The 18,512-nt window shown below is 42.7% G+C and overlaps 1 protein-coding gene across 2 annotated transcripts in view; it reads right to left on the reverse strand.

The window, feature by feature from the left end:
- The window catches only part of eepd1 (endonuclease/exonuclease/phosphatase family domain containing 1), a 141,054-nt gene that overhangs the window by 35,005 nt on the left and 87,537 nt on the right, over positions 1-18,512 (reverse strand). For both annotated transcript variants that reach the window (XM_072283540.1, XM_072283541.1), the window contains exon 3: positions 14,519-14,570. In XM_072283540.1, the coding sequence (XP_072139641.1) occupies positions 14,519-14,570 (52 nt within the window). The remainder of the gene's footprint in view (positions 1-14,518; positions 14,571-18,512) is intronic.

The raw sequence follows: 18,512 nt of genomic DNA on the forward strand, positions 1-18,512 counted from the left end.
TATACAGATTTATTTATTTTAGCAGGACCTGAAGGAAGACCTGTCTCAGCGGGTACTGCAAACTTGACTCTTTCTCTTACAGAGACAGACACACACACACACACACACACACACACACACACACACACACACACACACACAGTGTCTCATACTTCATGACCTTCGTCAACTTGAGATCTAACTACCTGCTGACCTTAGCTAACCAGACAGAATCAGCTTGGAAATGACTGTGCCCACACACCCACCCAATCACTAGACTCAGCCCCAATCATCAGTAGCACCACTCCTGGCCACCCATCCCTAACTGTACCCGAGCAACCACCAAAACAACCCTAACACCAACTGAAAAGACCAACTGCCAAAGAAAGCTAATGCCCTACAACCCCTGTCACATGACTCCCTTCCTGATCAAATCCCAACACTTCTCCATTCCTCCAGGTCCTCTTTCCTGCCATAACTCTGATCCTTGCCCCACTTCTAGTCTTTCCCAGTGTGTTCTGAGTTGAAGAAGCACAATGGAATAGCCTTTACTATTCGTGGTCTTCTCCATAGCCCCTTGCATTACTAAGTTTACGAACTGCAAGTCGATGGGCATTCTGCATAATGGAGCTTTGGAGTTATTTATACACTTGGTGGCCACATCAGCAACGTGCACACAGTAATAAAATATCAACCAAGTAATCTGTTGGGAGGCTCTAGGGGTGAATGCTTCAAAATAGTCCTAATGGAATCTTTCACATTCATCCAAGAAGGCTGAAGGTCATTGTCTCATCTTAAAGCTAGCAACTTAAAAACTGTAGCATGCCTTCAGAACTACAGAACTTGCCTGGGTTACTCAATAATCCCTGTACAGCTTGAACTCTCAACCTTCTCACCAGAAAGTATGAAGTTGAGCCTCCAAGCTGCACCTGATGCACTTGACGTACATCAAGTCCAAATTTAAACAAACAAGATACTGGAGGAACGCAGTGGGTCAGGTTGCATCTGAGGAAATTGGACAGTCCATGTTTGAGGTCAAGTCTGCCCAGATAAAGAGTCTCAACCTGAAACATTCACTGTCAACTTCTCTTCACAGATGCTGCTCGACTCAGAGTTCTTCCTGCACCAGAGTCCAGTAACTACAGTTTCAGTCCAAATTTACTTTGCCAACTATTTCTACATTCAATTAGATGGATCTTTCAATCCAGTTGCATTCTGCTGTCCAAAGGAAACCTTGGATGTTGTCCACAAGGGGTGTCAATGAGCTTGGAGGAAATTGGGTTGATATAGCAACTCCGCCTCATGAAAAACAGACAAAAATGCTAAAGAAACAACAAGGTTGCCACCCGATGCACCACAAGGTGCGGAGAGGAACAACATACCCCAGGTTAGTAGCTGTCACATCTTTCTCTGACATGTGAATTAGTACTCATAACACACAGTTACATGGCTTTGTAACAATATACTCATCTTGTTATTTACAAATTTTGATGATATAAAGTCATTTTTAAAGAAAGAACATGCAAGAATGCAGTAAGTTTCATGATCGCAGGACATCCCAAACCACTAACTAATCAGTAAATGCAGTGTATTGCCATGTAGAATGCAGAGCAGTCATCTCTCACTCTGCAGCCTCTCACTCAGTAGAATAAGGTAAGCAACCAATTCAATTCTACTCAGTCCTCTAACCCAAAGGCAAAGTACCGTGACGCCATTCACTTTGGCAGGAACAACACAAAATGGCAAAATAAATTAACATAATATAATCTTAAAGAGGGTTGTAGGAAGAGGCATCTGGAGATATATATGCATTCAAGTCTTTGAATAGACAACCATATGCGATCCTCACCTTTATAAAGTAAAAATTCAGCTACTTAAGTCTCAGTAAAACCATGCAACAACCTGATAGTCATTTAAAAACTCAACTGGTTCACTAACTTCCTTTGGGGGATTGTTTCGGTTATCTTTGCCCAGTTGGGTCTAAATCTTGCTTCTTGATTTGCAGCAACATGAATAGCTTTTACGAGTTCTCTGAAGTGCCTTGTGAGGTACTCTTGCTGTGTGCCCACCACAAATTGGCATTCATTTCAGATTTTGCCAGCAAATCCCAAATTCTGGGAATGAATATATTTTTCTCCTGTCAGATTCCTTCTTCTCCAGCCCTGAACCTTTCCTTCCCACTTGGCTTCACTTACCACCTTCCAGCTAGCCACCTCCTCCTCCCATCTTTTCATTCTTGCGTCTTTCGCCTTCCATTTCAGTCCTGAAGACGGGTCTCGGCCGAAACGTTGACTGTTTATTCATTTCCATAGATGATGCCTGACTTGCTGAATTCCTCCAGCATTTTGTGTCTGTTCCTTTGGAATTCCTGCATATACAGAGTTTCTCCTGTTTATATATATATTTTTTTTAAAGCACAAGAAGGGAATGATATTCAGAAACAATGGTTATGTCCCAGCTGCAGAACTGGGTCATGTCAAGTCGGATCTGCTCTGCTGCCTGTACTCAGTGCTGATTCTTTACACTTGCCCTTTCAGTCAAGCTCCACATGCCTGTTCCAATGACAGCGTCTCTACTACTTGTGTGAAACGGTGGGGGGGGGGGCTTCACAATGCTCAGTGAGGACATTATTGCGCTGCCCCTGGGCTCAGGGATGAGTCCAGCTGGAGTCCAGCTGTAGGGCTGTACAGCACCTGGCCTCTAACTGCCCCCTTAATTCAGCCTTACGGGGTGTCAGGAATGAGCAGGCGCATGGAGTTGTCAGCCTTCCTCTATAGCAGGATAGGCAAACAGCAAGGACATTGACAGATGCTGTCAGCAAGTCGAATCACGTCGAGTTGTGGAATTATGATTAGACAGAAGGTGGCCACCGAGTATATTCCAACCCAATCCTATTCCCTGTAGGCTTGCCATTGATTTTCCTTCACATGACTAACCAATTCCCTTTTGGAATCCTTGACACTCTTTGCTTCCATTATTCTTCCAGACACAGCGTTCCTGATTTTAGCCACTCTCTCCAAAATAAGCATTTATTCCTCACATCTGTCCATCACTGTCCAGTCCAGTCCTTGAGCTACTGGACCTATGGACAGCTTCTTTGTATCTGTTTTGCCACAACAACAATCTCTCACTCAACGTCAACAAGACCAAGGAGCTGATTATTGACTTCAGGAGGAGGAAGCTGGAGGTCCATGAGCCAGTCCTCATCAGGGGATCATGGGTGGAGAGGTTTAGTAACTTTAAATTCTTCGGTGTTATCATTTCAGAGGATCTGCCCTGGGCCCAGCACGTAAGCGCAATTACGAAGTAGGAACTGCAGCACCTTTACTTCCTTCGAGACTTGTGAGGTTTTGGCATGACATCTAAAATTTAGACAAACCTCTGTCGATGTGTGGTGGAGTATATATTGACTGTTTGCATCATGGCCTGGTATGGAAACACCAACTCTCTTTGGCAGAAAATCCTACCAAAAAAAATAGTGGATATGGCCCAGTCCATCATGGGCAAAGCTCTGCCCACCATTCAGCACATCTATATAGAGCATCATCCATGACCCCCAGCGCACTGGCCATGCGTTTTTTTACATCTCTGATGCTATCAGGAAGGAGGTACAGGACCTCAGAAACCATACCTGTTCAGGAACAATTATTACCCCTCAACCAACAGACTCTTGAATCAATGGGGATAACTTCACTCGTCCCATTACTGAACTGCTCCTATAACATTTGGTCTCATTTTCAAAGACTCTTCACCTCATGCTCTTGATATTTATTGCTCACTTATTATCATTGCTTTTTTAAATTTTGTATTTGCAGTTTGTTGTCTTTTGCACACCGGTTGTTTGTCTGCCCTGCTGGCGCAGTCTATTTCGTTTCTTGGACTTTCTGAGTATGCCTGCAAGAAACTGAATCTCATGGTTATGTACGGTGTGATATATGTACTTTTATAAAAATATACTTTGAACTCTTTCGAAAACGGATAAGATCTTGCACATCTCTATCAGACTTTTCCTCAGTCTTCTTTGCTCAAAAGAGAAGAAATGTTCTCTAATCTAACCTTGTCCCCTCGTCCAGTCTACTAAATCTTTCAGTGCCCTTGCTAGGACTTTCATATCCTTCTTCAGGTTGGATAACCAGAATTATAGTACGTGGATTTCTTGAGCTGTAGCCTAACTGATGTTCTATAAAGATTTATTGCAACTTCCCTGGATTTTTTTTATACTTGCCTTTAATTACGAACATTCAAATGATTTGATAATTCCTTTTAAAACTACTCCCTCAACATGTCCTACTATTTTAAAGATTTATGCACATGCACAGGTCCCTCTTTTTCTGTACATCTTTCAGAACTGTCATTTAACCTGAATCCTCACTCTGCATTCTTTCTGCTGCTAATTTCACACTTCCCTATGAAATTCCATTTACCACTGTCAGGCTTCTCCTGGTCTACTCTTCAGTGATCATATTTGCAAAGTTTTGTACCATTGCTAAGTATGGAATCACATTCACATCCAAGTCACACCCTGCACACATAGGGAATTACCCAACTAGGATAGGGAACACAGTTGGGAGCTGGTGGGGAAGGGGGAGAGGGGGGGTTGTGGGTGAATGAGCAACAATAAAACAAGCTTGTTCTCACTGAAGCTGAGAAAGCTTTGGCAGAGGGTTCAAAATCTCGAAAGGTCTTGACAAAGAAAAAGGAGAAAAATATCACGAATGCCAAAATGGTCAGTATCCAGATGTGACAGATAAATGACTGCGTTCTAAAAATCTCCAGCGGCTATAATAATCAGAATGTAGTGCTTAAAGGGTGGAAGCAGATAAAAAAAAACTTCTAAACTGGATAAATACTAACAAGAAAACAAAAATAACATCAGAACTGTGAGGAAAGATTAGTGATTTTGAATAATTGGATAATCCCTTAAACGAGCTGGCATAGGTACAATAGGCCAAATGGACTCCTGCCTCATATTTTTGAAAAACAACTCTGTTTTGTTTTAGTTTCTTCATGCAAGAAAATTATTGGCCAAGGCAGAGGGCCCTGCTCTCCTCAAATTAGTGTAAAGGGGGAGAGGGGACCTCCATTTAACAGCTCACCCAGAAGATAGCACTCTGACAGTACTACGCTCTCCAAGTGCTCCGTCTGCCAGCCAGAAATATGCATACATACAGGAGTCCCAGTCTATACACAGAAAATTCAAAACACCTACTATCACAGCCCTAATTTTCTTGCAACTGTCAGCCATCTCTCTTCAAATTTGCTCCTCTGAATCCTGCTGACTTTTGGAAAGTCTATAATATAATTCCATTAACATGGTCACCCTTTTCTCATTCCTCAGCTCCACCCATATAGCCTCAGTAGGTGTGCCTTCCAGTCTGTCCTGTCTGAGCACTGCCATGACTCACAAGGACAGCACTTCTCCCTCTGTAACGTCTAAAACAATGGAACTTCAGAACATCAGACTCAGGTTTAATACTGCTGGCATATGTCATGAAATGTGTTGCTTTGCGGCAGCAGTACCTTGCAATAAATAATAATAAAAACTATAAATTCCAATGTGTGGTGTATATATAAAAAGAAAATTAAATAAGAGGTGCAAAAAAAGGGGGAAAATACTGAGGTAGTGTTCAAAGGTTCATTGTCCATTCAGAAATGTGATGGCGGAGGGGAAGAAGCTGTTCCTGAAACACTGAGAATCTCTCTTTGGCCTCCTATACCTTCTCCTGGATGGCAGCAATGAGAAGAGGACACGACCTGAGTAATGAGGGTCCTTCATGATGGATGCTGCATTTTTAAGGCATCACCTTTTGAAGGTGTCCTGGATGCTGGCCAAGCTAGTGCCCATGATGGGGCTGGCTGAGTTTACAACTTCCTGCAGCTTTCACCCGCTCCCCGATCCTGCGCAGTGGCCTGTCCATATCAGACAGTGAGGCAACCAGTTAGAATACTCCCTGTCTGGTATGGAGAGGCCACTGCACAGCAGCTGCTTAGTCCTACCTCTCCTGCAACCAAGTCCCATTAATGGCTATAATGTCATAATTCCAAGTGTTGATCTATGCTCTAAGCTCATTTGATTTACCTACAAAGCTTCTTGCATTGAAATAGGCGCAACTCAGAACATCAGTGCTGTGCTGCTCAACCTTTTGGTTCCTGTCTTTGTACGTAGGCTTTCCCCACAACCACTGTACTAGCTGCCCTGGCACTCTGAAGATGACAGAGTACAGTCTACAGCAGGTTTGTACAACATTACAGCCATATCTGGTACATCAGATGTTTCTTTCTAGCCAAACCAAGTGCATCCAATAAGCCCACAAGGACCAGGTAGATAGGTCTTCCCAAGAGTACGATGCAAAGGGCCATTTAACACGCAAAATAGTCAATAGATTAAAATCCACGACAAGATGTCAGTAGGATGAAAAAACCAGCTTATCAAATCTTGTGGGCTGGACATGGCTTTAAAGGTGACTTCCGGCAAATTGTGCTGTCAAATTCAGATCTGGGAGTCAACATCCCATTCTGTAAATGGATCCTCATCTTCAAATGTAATCAGTAAAGATAGGCAGCATCGTCACTGCCGTGGTTATTAACACTGGTGCTCCTCAGCCGCTACTCTACAGCTTGTACACTCACAACTGTGGTCACATTGTGCTCCAACTTCATTTAAAGCTTGTAGATGTTACCACAATGGGCTGCACCTCAAATAATGATGAGCCTGAGGACAGGCAGGAGATAGATTAGTAACACAGTGTCATGACTATAACTTTTCCTTCAATGCCAGCAAAACAAAAGAGCTGGTGACTGCCTTCAGGGAAGGGAATAATGCACATTTCTGTCCACACGTTTCTGTCGACATCAAGGCTTCCCAACCTGGTGTGCCTGGACTCCTTGCTTAATGTTATTGATCCATGGCATCACAAAAGTTATTGATCCATGGCATCACAAAGGTTATTGATCCATGGCATCACAAAGGTTGGGAACTCCTGGTTGACATTAACTGGACTCCTTGCTTAACGTTATTGATCCATGGCATCACAAAGGTTATTGATCCACAGCATCACAAAGGTTGGGAACTCCTGGTTGATATTAACTGCTGAGGTTGAGAGCTTCAAGGTTCCAGTCGAGAACATCACCAATAGTCTATCCTGGTTCAAACATGTAGATGCCACAGCTAAGAAAGCTCACCAACACCTCGACGTACATCCTCAGGAGGCTAAAGTAATTTGGCACGTAATGTTGCTGCACGTAATTTTTTTCATTGCACATGGGCATAAACGTTGTTGTGCATATGACAACAAACATAACTCAATTTAAGGCGCACTTCTATTGGTAGGAACCCAGCATCTTGAAAACGCATTCCTTTTTGCTGACGGATTTACAAGCAAAGAGAGCATATAGTGTGCCAAGCACTTTCGGTGACTTCTGTTTTCAAAATGTGACAAGGAAGGAAACCCTGCCATTGTGTCACTGAATCGATATGGCTCCAAGAAAACTACAACCAATTAAAATTACTGATTCATTTGTTCTTCTAAAGTGTTTTAGAGATGTGGCACCTCCTCAGAACCCATCAGCCCTTACCAATCTTTATCAATACCCCATAGAAATCATTCCATCTGGACACATCATAGATGGTACAGCAACTGCTCTGCAGGTGGCTGCTGGAAATTTTAGTGAGTTGTGGACACAGCTCAGCACATCACAGAAACCTGCCTCCCCTCCACTGATTCTGTCTATAATTCTCACTGCTCACCCTGGATACTCTTTCTTCTCTGCTCTCCCATCAGGCAAAAGAGACTAAAGCCTAAAAGCATGTGCCACCAGGTTGAAGGACAGCTTCTACCATTGATATAAGACTATCTAATGGTTCCAAAGTATGGTGAGATGGACCCTTGACTTCACAATCTAACTCATTATGGTCTTACAAAGTTTATTTATTATCAAAGTATGTATAGTTTACGTAAGGATCTAATTCCTTACAGGCAGCCATGAAACAAAGAACCCCAATAGAACCCATTAAAAACAAAAGACCAAACATCCAATGTGCAGACAGAGAAAATAAAACAAAATCATGCAAACAACAAAGCAAGCAAACAACATTTTGACTGGTTTACGGTGCCAGGCTTCGCTGCAGCTGATTCAGAAGTGCACAGAAGCCGACTCAGAAGGCCTCAGTCCAGCACAGAGTCGTGCAATCCCAACAGAGCAGGGAGCCGAACCGGCCCATCTCTCACCTCCAGCCCCAACACCCCAACCATTTCAATTTGGCCCAGCGCTTAAGTTGTTCAAACCTCAGGTCGTTCCTCGCCCAAAGGCTCGGGCGCCTCGATAGGGCCAGTATCCGGTCTTTCCAATTCAGTTTGGCTCTTAAATCGATCAAACCTCAGACTTTTCCAGCCTGCACTTACCGCATCTCAGACACCTTCTTGTCTACCTGCACTGCTCTTTCTTGCTAACTGCTACACTTTATTTTGTATTCTGTTTTATCTCATACTATCCTAATGCACTGTGTAAAGAATCACTGTGCATGAGCAGTACACAAAACAAGATTTCCATTTTAGCTCGGCATGTGATAATAAATCAATTCCCATTGCAGGTAACAAACCAATAAAGATTTTCTTGTTTGTCAGCCAGTGGAACATCAACTAGGCTATTACTAAAAACTAGCATTGTCTCATCATGCAAATGACTAGAAATGGATACGGATGGCTAAGATAAAGCATTTCACATAAGTTACCATTTTACAAGGGATGATTGATAAGTTTGTGGCCTCCAGTAGACGACGTCAATTTTAGAAAACCTAGCACATTTATTTTTCCTCCATTTACACACTTAGTCCAGCAGTCGTGGAGCATACGGATCCCTTCTTTGTAGAAGTCGGCATCTTGGACCTCCAGAAGTGGTCCACAGCAGGGGTGATTGATAAGTTTCTGGCCTAAAGTAGAAGGAGATGAGTTATATAGCTCTCGTTACATGCACGTGCAGTTCAACTCTTTGAGTGATTATGCAGAAAGTTTGAAGTTAATAACTCTTCTCCTTCCATCTTAGGCCATGAACTTATCAATCACCCCTGCTGTGGACCACTTTCTGGAGGTCCAAGACGCTGACTTCTACAAAGAAGGGATCTGTATGCTCCACGGCCGCTGGACTAAGTGTGTAAATGTAGGAAAAATAAATGTGCTACATTTTCTAAAATTGACTCCTCCTGCCTTAGGCCACGAACTTATCAATCACCCCTCGTATGTGATTCAGGTGGTCTTTCTGGCTGTCCCAGAGAAAAAGCTGTGTATCATTGACCAATGGCAAATTTTAAGCCAGGTGTCAGAGTCCCTCCCACCCCCCTCCCTTTCACAGCAGATACTTCTAGTTCAGAATGTCCGGGACAAAGAGTAGGAGCCACAGAGAAGGGCAAGAGCAGCAAGAAGCAGAAGGTTAATGTCAGTAATCTTTACAGACGCAAGCACTTCAGGGGTCATTATGAAAGTGACAGCATACATCACACTGTACATAGATCATGATTTATGGAGCAACGTACACCACAAACTTAATCTGTGTTAAAGTTCAAGGGCAGTTATTCAGAGGAATTGAAAGTAATTTCCTCTTCTGATACTTAGTGGCCGTAATCTCAAAATAGAATCCTCTAAATCTCATTTTATCTCTCATTAGGCACCTGGAATCGCTGCAACTGATTTACTTATTTTTAGCCAATGGCTGCTCCCACCCACCTCCAATTCATACTTTCCCATCCTTTGCCCCCTCTCAACGGAGAGACCAACTTTTCATTCCTCGGTCTGATTAACATGTGCTGCAATCTCAGAAAAATGATCTCAAAGTTCTCTCATTCGCATCAAATCCATACTGGCATAGTGCTTAGTCCACTTAACAGAGCATATTCTAGGTTTAGTTACAGACGTCTATGACCTAGCCATGTCAGATTTATATCCACTCATTATGGTCATTGACATAGCAATTCAAATAATTCCATCCCTTGCTGATGTTTGCGCCACTTACTGAAACCAAACTCTCTATCCAGCTTCAGCCACCAAGTACAACACAGAATCTGCAAGGATAGGCATCATTTTGTCACCTTGAATTGAATTTCTTCCTTATCATTCGAAGGCTATTATTTATCAAAGCAAATTTTTTTAAATGCAAAATGATAACAGAAGAGAGCAAGTTCAAGATGGCATTGGTTTAAAGAAAAAGACATTCTTATGAGAATAGTTATCATGTCCTATTAGTGAGATTCTCCAATTCTTATAAGCATATGGTTTCCTAACTTTTATCTGGCAGTCTACCACAAACTCCAAAAAACACACAAGACGTAGCACAGGAACGGGCTATGCCAGTCGAAACTAATCTCATTTGCCTGCACATTGTATCTATCCCTCCACCCAGCCTGCTCACATGCTTGTTTAAATGTTGTTGTTATGTCTGCTTCTACCATTCCCACGGCAGTGCACTCCAGACACTTGCCACTCTCTGTACAACAAAAGCTCCCTCACACTTTCCTTTAATTTTCCCCTGGCACACCTCAAATCTATGCTCTCTAGGATTTGATGTTTTCATCCTGGGAAAAACACTCTGACCATCTACCCTATCTACACCGCTGACCATTTTACATGCTTCTGTCAGTTTGCCATTCAACCTTCGAAACTTCAGAGAAAACAAGCCAGGTTTGTCCAACTTTTTTTTAGCCAACACTCTGCAATCTCTTCTGAATCTCTTAAGCACCGTCTCCAAAGCTTCCACATGCTTCACGTTAGGCAGTGGCTGAAATTCCACACAATATTCCAAACGTGACCTAACCAAAGTTTAATACATCGCAACAAGATCTCCTGGTGTTTATATTCAATGCTCCAACCAAAAAAAAGGGGCAACTATACCGTACGTCTGCTTTGTAAACCTATCCACTGACGTTGCCACTTTCAGGGAGCCATGGGCTTGTACTCCAAGACCCTCTGAACATCACAGTTCCTGAAGGTTCTGCCATTTACTCTATACTTACCATGCATATTATGCCTTCAAATAATTTGCTATTAATCTGAATCAAACAAACATTCCTGTTGCGATAATCAGCTGCGTGACTGGTTAATCCCAAAGTGGAAAGACGGGTTGACGGGAGGACAAGCAGTGAGACACTACAGATATTACTAGCCTACTGACACACGCTGTGGAAATAGTCCATTAGTTTTTGAAAGTGTAAAGGGTAACAGAAATAAAGTATCTTAATTACATCTGAACTCCTAGCCAACATTTCAGATTTTAAAATTTTCATCCTCCTGTTTAAATTACCCCGTGGCCTTGTGCCTCCTCCATAAGCCCTACAATTGTTCTGGGTTTCTCTCCATCTGGCCTCTGTAATCCCCACCATTTCATCTCAATGTCAATATAACGCCTTCAGTTATGCATCCTCAAAACCCTGGAATTTCTTCCATCAAAGCTCTGGAATTCCACATTTATACAACACAAACTGGCCCATCAGCCCACCACAACCACGGTTTTCCTTCCTCAAAGCTCTTTGTCGTTCTTGTCTTCTTTATTACCGTCTATACGACAAAATGCTGACAGCCTAACCTCTTGCCTTCATGTCCTTTGATGCAGCTACAAGCAAATTCTTGGGCAGGAAATACAAAAACAAATGCCATTGTCGCTGATGCTATAATGTCAAATAACACCGTTTCAGATGGCGCTACCGAAGGCATATGACAGCTTACTGGTAGTTTGAAAGCAAAGAAATTCAATTAAAAACATTACTAACAACACCATTTGGAATACTCAGTTCTTAGTTCTCAGTGCTCAGTTCTGGTCACCCCACTACAGGAAGGGTGTGGATGCTACCGAGAGAGTGCAGAGGAGATTTACAAGGATGTTGCCTGGATTGGGGAGCATGTATTATCAGAATAGGTTGAGTGAACTCGGCCTTTTCTCCTTGGAGCGACGGAGGATGAGAGGTGACCCGATAGAGGTGTATAAGATGATGAGAGACATTGATCATTTGGAAAGTCAGAGGCTTTTTCCCAGGGCTGAAATGCCTAACATGAGAGGGCACAGGTTTAAGGTGCTTGGAAGTAGGTACAAAGGAGATGTCAGGGGTAATTTTTTTTTGCACAAAGAGTGGTGAGTGCATGGAATGGGCTGCTGGCGACGGTGGTAGAGGAGGATACGATAGGGTCTTTTAAGAGATTTATGGACAGGTACATGTAGCTTAGAAAATTAGAGGGCTATGGGTAGCCCTAAGTAATTTCTGAAGTAAATACATGTTCGGCACAGCATTGTGGGCCGAAGGGCCTATATTGTGCTGTAGGTTTTCCATGTTTCTATAACACTTTATTTGAAGTAAATTGTGGTAAACTATCTCCGCAAACAATGAAGAGGTGAGTGAGTTCAAGATGTGCCATGCTAGTACACAGCAAAGTTGATGCAGTAGGAGTTGGAGCTGTACTGGTTGGAGTGAACAATTTGGAAAGGAGAAGCCAAGGCACAGCGGAGGAATTCCAATGCCTATCCAACTATCTCAGCTGCAAGGCTATACTGCTCTACACGCTGAGCCCACTTGAAGAGTTCGAGCAGCGAAATCTAGGCCTGAAGCGAATCACTCGGCGACGTGTACTAGGCCACTGGACCGATTCGCCACAGTGTAGCCTGGGTCCTAACATGAGGTACGGTCCGCTGATCGGACAATTTAAGCGCTGGCCCAGTGAGTCTGGGGCTTCTCTCTCCGTGACACCGAGGCTGTGAGACTGCCCCGACTGCTGTGCTTCATGTCTGTGAACTTTGTGGCGATTTGCCCCACTAATATGATGAACTGAATAATGAGGCTCTGGGTCTATGCTGGGGATTTGAATCTTAAGGACTCAATCTGGTTCGCAGTGCTATAGCTGTTGTTTTTCACTTCTAATGCTTGCATGATTTGTGCTTTTCTCCCCCTTCTTTCTCCACGTATTGGGGGTTGGTCTTTTTTTAAAAATTGGGTTCTTTCATGTTTCTTGCTTTGCAGCTGCTTGTAAACAGACAAATCTCAAGGCTGGATAATTTATACATTCTTTGATATTAAACGTACTTTGAATCTTAACACCAATAAATGTTGAATATATTTACAACTCCACTTGTGTACGCTTTCTTTCAGAATGCAAATCAGGTCATGATTCACTTTGGCAGCAACCCTCCTGTACCTTAGCTCAGCAGTTTTCATTTTACTTGCTCATGACAGGAAGCATCCTACTGACACATGTTGTGGAAAAAAGGCTATTAGTTTCTGGAAATGTAGAAGGGCAATATATAAATATAATTAACCAAGAGTTTTGTTGCAAACAGTCCAGTGCCTCATATGCTCTCTCCTGGGAATATGAACAATAAGCTTTAGCAGAGATACTGTAATTTAATAAAGTTCAATTCCAGGCCATGAGAGAATTGGAGCAAGGAGGTTAAGTGAATGAAGAGCTGAAATGTATGGGCATATGTATATATGACAGCATCTATAGATCTATCAATAGCCCGCACCTAATGGCAGAACCTGGGGCTCACCACGATCCCAGGCCAGTGCTACAGTCATGTCTCTCTTTTTAAAGCAGGTTGGTGTCTGCTGAAGCTGTGAAAGGTGTTTTCAAAAAGGACATTTTCTTGAATTTGTGCTCTATGCCACCAGGAAAGAGGGTATGTTAACATAAGAAATGCCAACACCAAGATCCCAGACTTGATCAACACGCATGTGTCACCAATCATGAACCCCGGGGTCCAATGCATGGGTGCACACCCCCTGGTCTCCAGCCTGGGTCAGCCAAAGCCGTTCTATGGAGCTGACAGACAGCTGCTGAGGCCCTTGAAACACCAGAACTCCCATCTCCACCAGAGCCAGAGATACTCAGCGCCAACTGATGCAGCTTCACTCTGATTACAGAACAGAGCAGCACAGAAAGAGGCCATGATGTGGTGTCAAACTAATTAAACTAATAATTAAACGTCTAACTAAATTAACTCCTTCTGCCTGCACAATATTCATTTTTCTCCATCTCTGCATATTCAAAGCCTCTCAACCTGCTCTATCGTACTTACCTGGTGGTGCATTCCAGGCACCCGTCACTGTGTAAAAAAAATTGCCCCGTACACCTCCATTGAAGTTAACCCCCTCACTTTAAACTCAAGAACTCCAGAATTAGAAATTGCAACCCTAGGGAAAAGAAACCAGGTGTCTATCTTTGCCTCTCATAATCTCAAAAACTTCTATTAGGTTTCGTCTCCACCATTCCAGAGGAAACATCAAAAGCTTGTCCAATCTCTCCTTATAACAGATGCCCTCTAATCCAGGCGGTATCCTGGCAAATCTCTTTTGCACCCTGTCCAAAGCCTCCACATCCTTCGTGTAATGGGGCGACCAGAATTGAATGCAGCCGTATGTGAGTTTTATTATCTATGGTTTTCAGTGACTGAGCCAAAGGAACGATGATTGTTCTTGAATGACCTGTCAACTTCTATTAGTTGAACCATTCTTGCAAGATTTTCACAATTATTTAAAAGTAAACAGATGGTTTTAAAAAAAACTTACCTTTTCCAAGACTTCTCGATCAGTAATTTCTTGCACAGCTAACAACTTAATGCTGGAAAACAGAGAAAAAAAAACAAATCATGAGTTTTTGTTCCCCCCCTGAAATAGCACAACACTTGTACATCAAGACATTTTGGGGATTTCTACGGTTCATTACATCATTGCATATAAAATCCTTAAAGACAACACCGCAAATATTTCCCATGGGAACTCACAGCTACTTGCTGAAGTTTTTAAAATCGACCAAGTGACAAATGAACACTTTCTTTAGCGAGTTTTCATTTTTTAAAAAAGTACCATTACACTAGCTTACAGAGACAGTGCATTACTTTGCTTTAATTCTAATGATACATGGTAAATTAGGAAGAGAAAGCACGCCCTGTGGGGATCACACTGTGGTAACATTATTACATCATTACATCACAGTAAACATGCCTACCCACATCCAGCTCATGTGCAACATCCACACCTTCTCCTTCAATGGCAACTCTGCCATTCAAACTCCAACTCTAACGGCAAGTCCCCTGCCAAACTAAGGAAGCAGTTCAATGTCGGCACATTGACGGGCTTAAGGTCTCTGGGCAGGAAGAGTGGCACAGCTCGTACTTTACAGCTCCAGAGATCCAGGTTCAATACTGAACACTGGGGCCTCCTGTGTTGAGTTTACATCATTTCCCTGGGTTTTGTCCAAGTGCTATGGGTTGGTAGGTTGCGCAGGTGAGTGACAGATTCTGTTGAGGAGTTGGAGCAGTTTCTTTTCTGTGAGCTGGAACAGACTTCAATGGGCTGAGACGGCTTCCTTCTAAGTTTGTAGAAAAATATGGAAACATGGGGAGGGCAGGATGGAGCCTGGCAAGATGGCGCCAGCGAACAACGTGACCAACGGCGACAGTTAACAAAACCACTTCTTTTACTACCACTTCTTTCGAATATGACCCTACTGCAACTGGAACCTGAGTTGATGGTGTGTTTTTGGACAGGTTGAGCAATCTGGCGCTTTGTTATCTCCACAGGAGTTTACAGCGGAGTGCGCAGCCTGGAGACCTGGATTCAGGGGCAACTCCATTGCCTCCCTCCGATTGAGGCATTGGGCGCACGACCCCATGATCAACTCCATTGCTTCCCTCTGTTTGAGGCATTGGGGGCACGACCCCATGATCAACTCCACTGCTTCTCTTCGACTGAGGCGCCAAGTAAGGTTGAAGTTAACGAGGATAAGAGCAAAGGACAGGCAGGCTTTTGGCGCTGCCTGCCTGTGTTTGACCGGTCTTCCTCTCTCTCATGCTAACCTGCCGTCGGAGGAAAGTGCAGGTTCCATGCTGCAAGAATTGATCAGCATGGCTATGGACTCGCTTTGGGAGACTTTGAGGTTCATGGTGCATGTATTTCTGGATTCTGGTTACTCTTTTTTTTGCTGTTTTTGAGCAGTTTGATCGGGGCGATCAATACGGAGGCGCTTCAGCAGTGGGCTAGCGGCACAGCGCTGAACTGAACTAAACTGAATAATATTGGCCTCCTGGTTTGATGTTTGACATTCTGTGTGTCGCTTTTTGCCGTTTACACAGCTTGTTCTTTCACGCATTGGGTGACTGATGTTTCCTTCAATGGGTTCCATGGTGTTTCTTTGTTCCTTGTCTATCTGGAGAAGACAAATCTCAGAGTTGTATTCTGTATACATATTTTGATGATAAATGTTGGAATGGATGATTGAGTCATAAGGAAAGATTGAACAGGCAGCATTTATTTCTAAACACAAAATAATCTGCAGATGCAGATTATTATTATTATTATTCCTGCTGGAATGTAGGAGTTTGAAACTGATCATATGCAAGTATATAAAATTATGACTGGCATAAATAGTCAGAATCCTTTTTTCTAGGGCGGTGGGGGTCAAGAACTAAAAGACACAGATTTACGATGAGGGGGGAGAAATTCAAAAGAGCTCCAAGGTGGTGGTAGAGGCAGATACTATTACAATGCTTGCAACATTTAAAAAAGGGCTTTTGAACAGGTCGTTGGATAGGAAAGGAGCACAGGGAGAGAGTCTAATGGGATTAGTACGGAGAGGCATCGAGGTCAACAGGGACGAGGTGGGACGAAAGGCCTTGTTTCCGTGTTATACATGGAAAGAGAGATGTATTAGGACTAGTAGATTGGGAAGGATTTCGGTGAACCAGATGAGTTTGTTCAACAGTCTGGTTTATTTACTTCTGCTATCACAGTGGAGTGTGGATCAATAGTCCAGGGCTTTGGACACTAGTCCAATGACTTAAATGCAATGCTGCCATAGCCACAGGCTTATAGCTGGCTTTCTGGATAATGAATCAGAAGTGGGAGCTCTGCTGAATGTTTCCCTGCTTCAGCCCAGTCAGAACCAATAAAGGCTGTGAATGAAGCCAGAGGTTTTCTTTCATCCTGAAGCATATCCAAATGTTTTTTTTAAAGTATTAATGGCATATTGTTCTGACAGCACCTTAAACCCTCCCTAATTGCACTCCAGATAGCAGCAGCAGAACTTAAGTACCCAGGATAGAATATTTATACTTGACCAAGAAATTTGACAAGCCTGGCTTTATTGTTTTGTCACTCCAATGAAAGCAGGTATCTGTTTCCAAAGCTGTGTGTGCTCTGATCTGAGGGGTTAACACTAAAGCTTTCCAGTTTTCAACACAAGAACCAATTTCCCCTCATCCTGAAATGTCAGTCCACTTCCCACTGCCAGCTGGCTCGAATTCAGTTCATTACATTACGCACAAAGTTCACTTCACTAATTTGAGTGCTTTCTTTGCATTTACATTTACCTAATTCAGCAAAATTAATGAATGCTTACTCAGATACAGTTATTAAAATGTTTCCAGCTAGTTTGCGATCATAAGTGCACAAGATGCTGAGCAAATATGCAGTGGAAATAAATATTGATTTAAGAATTGATAGCTTCATAACATTTAAAAAAAACTCCGGGGTTACTTAGCAACACAGTCTTGATTATGGGAATAATGAACAAATCTGAAAATTTATAAACATTACTTGGCAAATTTTGTCTCTGGTTTTTAAAGCAGCAGAGTTTCAAAGTCCAGACTAGATATTAAATAAATGTGCTCTAGTGAGGTTGTTCAGAAATTATGTCAAAATATAACAATGTTCAATTGGAATTAAGGCAGTGCTTGAACACAGATGGATGGACACCAGTGGGGAATTTGGACTTCCTCATTGCTTGAGAGCAGTTTGAAAGTTTAATTCTCTACTCTCCAAAGGCAATATTACTGGCTTCTTCTTTGCAAAAAGAAATCAACAAAATCAACCCTATTCTTGTCTGAATTCTAAATTATTAAAACTACAACCAGTACCTGGAATCCCGACAGAACAAGTTCAATAGTCAATTAATCAGAATATGGTGGTCATTTTATTGCATATGCAGTGGTCCTCAGACATTGTATCTCTCCCTTCCTTCTCCTAAACTGTACCTCCCCCCCATTTCAACAATCACCTTGATAAAAACACATCCACATTGGCATTTCTTGGAAAAAGGTGGAACTTTGGGATGTCAAGTTAAAGAAAAGCCGCAATAAAACTCATTTACTTTCACTTCCCCCAGGAGCACTATTTAGACTGTCAACTTGTACGCTGATGTCACAACCACAGACTAAGCTATGGCAACAATCCAAGCAATACCAAACATGAAGCTCACAACAGCTGAAGACATGGAAAATATTAGAGAGACAGGAGTAGTCAAAAGCCCTCCTAATGCTTTTGCAAGTGGCATCAAACGGAAGAGTCTATACATGACCTATGAATGAAAAAATCTGGCATCAGTACGTAGGCTTCATACATGCCAAACACTCCACTGAAGAACTCAAGCTCGAGACCACCGTGCTCACTCTCACACACATGGCTACAATTTGGACGCAACCTGTGCTGTCTCCAAGATGCATCAGAGCATTTCACCGGGCTGTACTCAGCACCACCTCCCACACACACCACAGCCTCTATGGGA

This window comes from Mobula birostris, chromosome 19 (assembly GCF_030028105.1).
Source record: "Mobula birostris isolate sMobBir1 chromosome 19, sMobBir1.hap1, whole genome shotgun sequence".
Classification (NCBI taxonomy): domain Eukaryota; kingdom Metazoa; phylum Chordata; class Chondrichthyes; order Myliobatiformes; family Myliobatidae; genus Mobula; species Mobula birostris.